The 4,165-nt window shown below is 57.3% G+C and overlaps 1 protein-coding gene across 1 annotated transcript in view; it reads right to left on the reverse strand.

Moving 5' to 3' along the window:
- Positions 1–4,165, reverse strand: part of RGS9 (regulator of G-protein signaling 9) — an 81,255-nt gene that overhangs the window by 18,004 nt on the left and 59,086 nt on the right. Inside the window, exons 13-15 of the mRNA XM_012662219.1 lie at positions 3,011–3,098; positions 981–1,119; positions 745–869 (exon numbers count right to left, since the gene is read on the reverse strand). Of these exons, the coding sequence (XP_012517673.1) occupies positions 745–869; positions 981–1,119; positions 3,011–3,098 (352 nt within the window). The remainder of the gene's footprint in view (positions 1–744; positions 870–980; positions 1,120–3,010; positions 3,099–4,165) is intronic.

The following is a 4,165-nucleotide window of genomic DNA, read 5'->3' on the forward strand; positions in this document are numbered from 1 at the left end:
AAAAAAAAAAAAAAAAAAGGTAAAGAATGGCTAATCTGGCTTGTGAAAATTCTAAATTAGTACATGTTTTCAAAGTAAAGTAAAAATATTTTTATGATGCAATAAAAGGCTAAATGGAAGAAATATAAATCAGGAAGCTAACAAACACTGACCACGCACACGACCCCCATGTCATACAACAACTTTACAGGGATACTTTGCTGCTAGAGACATAGTTGCCGCAATGGGAAGTCGAAGCCCCCAAAGAGAGTCTCGTCAGGGATGGCCCCAAAGAAGAACCAAACTAGACAACTCCTCTAAGGCTAACTCCAAGCCTCAAATACTAATTTCTTAGGAATGTGACTGATTTTCCCTCAGGTTCCATTTATTTATTTTTTAACAATTCCCTGAAAATTCCCACTGTGTTCACGTGTGATTCCTAATCCAGAAGGCTATCTGAATTCTCACAGGGTTTGATGACGATCACACCTAATTTGTCTCTTTTAGACACTACACCCCTATCTGGCCAAGGCCATGAGAACCGCCGCCGCTCTATGACAGAGCTAAGTGCTGGGCTTGGGACGCAGACAGACGGGAATGGGAATCCCAGCCCCACCTCTGGCGAGACCCTGGGCGGCCACCGGATCCTGCAGACACGACACCTACTCGTGGGTCGGCTTCTGGCACCCGCACCTCCTGAGCGCTCCATTAATGGTGGCTGTCGCAATCACGCTACGGCTGCTAACTCATCACTGCCAGCTGTACTGCCGCTGGCGCGTGAGGCCCCAGGAACGCTCGCGGCTTCTACAGCGGTCCTCCCCGGCCGGCGGGGGAAGGGGTCCAGGAAGGGTGGGAGGTGGAAGAGACGGCTGACGATTCTGCACCCACCACTGGCAAGGAGGTATCCACGTGTCGTCTCCCTTCGTCCCACATCTAAGGAACTTTCCAGGTGCGGAGGGGAGGGCCCCCTGGCCCCCGTATCCCAGACACAGACCCCCTACCTTCTTCATGAGCATGTAGATGTGGGTCTGCGCGGCGTCCAGCACGTAGCGGTGGGGGTGCCGCAGCCCCTTCACCGTGATGTCCATGGTTTTGCCGTCTATGTTGATCCAGCGCCTCGCCCCTGGGGCCAGGAACAGCCTGGGGAGGGCGGGGAATGTTAGCGAAAGGAGCTGAACCAAGCCCATTAGTGGAACGCTCCCGGGCGCTTGGGAGGGAGGGACGTGCCCCAGGTTACCCAGGCTGAGGGTGGTCCCCTTTTTAGGAGACACTAAAGAGGTTGAGCTCTTGAAGAGGTTGTTAAGCGACTTTTCCCAGAAGCAAGAAAGCAGCCGTGCAGTGCTGGGAATGTGAATATTCCACTGTGATGTTCCCAACCTCCAGGAGAGAGAGCGAAAAGGGGGTGGGGGGCGGTAAGTCCGGGTTGGGTTTGGCCGTGGCCCTGAGGGTGAAGAATCCAACCTCCAACTTCACACCTTCTGCCCCCTGACTCACCGTGGTCCCGGGGCAACCTGGAACCAGGCGAAGGCACCTCCCAACAGGTGTTCTGGGGCCCCGTGCGCTCCCTCGGCCCAATCTCAAACGCTGAGTTGGGAGGCAGCCCGTAAAATCCCAGCAACCGGAGGCTGGTCCCCTGGGCAGCCAGGCCAGCGGCCCCAGTGAAACCAAACTCGGCCAAACTTTGTGAGTCCTGCAGCTCTACCTGGGATTTTGGGCGCGCAGACCTCTCCTAATACTTCCGATTCTGAGCCGTTGTGGGGTTGGAAACACTCACATGGATATTTTCCCACCCTTCTAAGATGTACGTTAAAATTCTGGAATTCAAACTAGGATTTACCTAACTGGGGAGGAAGGAAGCTCATATAGTGGCGGAGGCCGCAAGCTCCCTCGCAGCGGATTTCTGGAATTAGGAGTCACACATGTGTCGTCATGCGCAAGGCAGTCAGGCACCTGCTGCTCTGGGGAAGGACGTCATGGGACCTTCCTGGCCCTTCAGACCTCCCCACCCCCATTTCTCTGGGTGGCGGAGCCCCTCCCTGTGGGAGGAGATGGGAGGATTTGCAAGAGAGTAAATGTGAGAAGAGACCTCAAGCTCTTCCCTTCTACCTTCTTGGTGCCTCTCTGGAAATTGGGGTGGCCCAACCTGAGTCCACTTGAAGGAAGGACATCAGAGGTCCCAAAGGCCAAGTCCTCAGAGGGGTGGATCTGCCCGGCCGGCTGTCCAAGGCCCTGCGCTCAGCCTGGTGGCTGCAAAGGGCTGGTTTCAGCCCACAGTGGTGCTTGGGCCTCAAGAACCATAGCTATGCACGAGTCTGAACTAAGAATGCTGGGCCCTCAGGGCCTAGGGCCACTGTCCACCGTGGCCTGTGCTGACAGGAGGAACCGCAGGGACGGGAGCACAGCAGGACAGCAGCACCCACTAGGCTGGCGGGGGCAGGAGTGTTGGCCGGGTGGTGGGGGTGTGGCTCTCAGCAACTTCGGTGGCCCCATCACATGCCTCCCTGTCCTTCCGCCTGGCCATTAAAGGCAGGACTGACCCCTTTAAAAGGAACCTTTGGCTCCTAGGTAATTTGGAGGCGAGGCCTAGAGAGGGATACATTTGCGCCACCCACGTTTGTCCCCCAAGCTGGGCTCACTGTCCCACACATGGGGGGACCTCCCTTCCCCTCACGGTCCTCGTGTCTCTTGGGCAGCGTGGGGACGAGTGTTCCCCATGTCACCTCTTCTCTCTCATACACACATACCCCTCTCTGGGGAGACCTTAGGTTAGTCGAAGGCAGAGCATTGTGGACTGTAATTTGGGGTTTACGCTTTTTCAGCCTCCGGCCACGTTCGCATAGGAGCAGGGGGATCGCCTCGAACGAGAGGAACCCCAGGCCTCCCAAAGCGGCGGGCAGGCGCTCAGGCACGGCGGGTCAGTGGCTGCCACGCCAGCGGTGGCCGCTCCCGTCCTGCCTCCGGCCCCCGCGCAGCAGGGTGGTCAGCGGGAAGCCCAGGGGGGGCCCTGCCCAACCGTCCGGCCAGTCCTCACTTGTAAATCTCCTCGGCTTTCTCCTTGACCTTGGACTGGTCTCCGTACTTCAGGTCCTCGCAGGCTTCCCAGAAGCCCAGGTTCTCCCCTGCACCGGGAGGCGGGTCCACGTGGGCGGGTGAGAGCCGGACAGGAAACAGTTGGGAGAAGAAAAGAAGAGATAAAAGAAATGGGTCAGCTGGGATAGATTCGGTCCCCCGGCTCAGCGACCGTCTTTCCTTCTGCAGAACGAGCCACGGCACATCGTGACGCCGGACAGAATACTCCCGCGGGGAAGGAGCCACCTCTCCCTTCCGGGCCTGGGGGGTATGGGGAACCCATGTGGGGTATGCCTGCCCCACACACGGTCTCCGAAATGGTCTGGATGGCACCCCGCGTCTGCAGCAATGCTTCCTCACTGCACTGCCGTCCTTCCCTCTGCAGTGAGGCCAGAGCTCACACTCACCCCCCTGAGGCCGCCGCGTTCTTTCTGTCCCAGCATTTGGCTGTAGCAAATGCTGCCCGGACAGGTACGCATAGGCTCGTCCACGGTGTCGCTGCACCACGGGTTTTCTGTCTACTTCGCTGCTGTTTGATGACTGTGTGAGCTCTGCCTGCTTTGTCTGGCTGTGTGTAGAGACCCCTTCTCTCACAGCCCCTCACAGGACGTATTCCAGCCCAGAGGGCCTTACACAAGGGCCGCTCGAGCAGCAATCCTGGTGGATGGGACCCTCAGGGACAGCCTGGCCACGAGGGGGATTTCCCTGGGCATCCCCCGAGCGGGAGGGAGTCCAGTCCTCTGGCCCAGAAAGGAAAGCCAGCCCCCTTCGTCTCCCTCCAACCTGAAGTTCTCTAACTCTTCTCCACAGCACCCACGAGCACTGTGAGTACAGTGATCCCGGGACGCAAGTTGTGCCTAGGAAAGTGAAGATGGTCACACCCCTGGGCGAGCAAGAGCCTCTGTGTGTGTGTGTGTGTGTGTGTGTGTGTGTGTGTGTGTGGATCGTGGAGAGCCGCTGCACGGGCAAACGGACAAGAGAACCTTCCTTTCCTGTCATAGTGCAGGTAACCCCTGAACAGTGTGTGGCTTGGGGGCACTGATGCCCATGCAGTCGAAAATTCACAGATAACTTTGTGTTTGGGTTTTTTTTTTTTTTTTTTGGTTTTTTTGAGACA

The sequence above is a fragment of the Propithecus coquereli genome, unplaced genomic scaffold (genome assembly GCF_000956105.1).
Source record: "Propithecus coquereli isolate 6110/MARCELLA unplaced genomic scaffold, Pcoq_1.0 Scaffold76, whole genome shotgun sequence".
NCBI classification, from domain to species: Eukaryota; Metazoa; Chordata; class Mammalia; order Primates; family Indriidae; genus Propithecus; species Propithecus coquereli.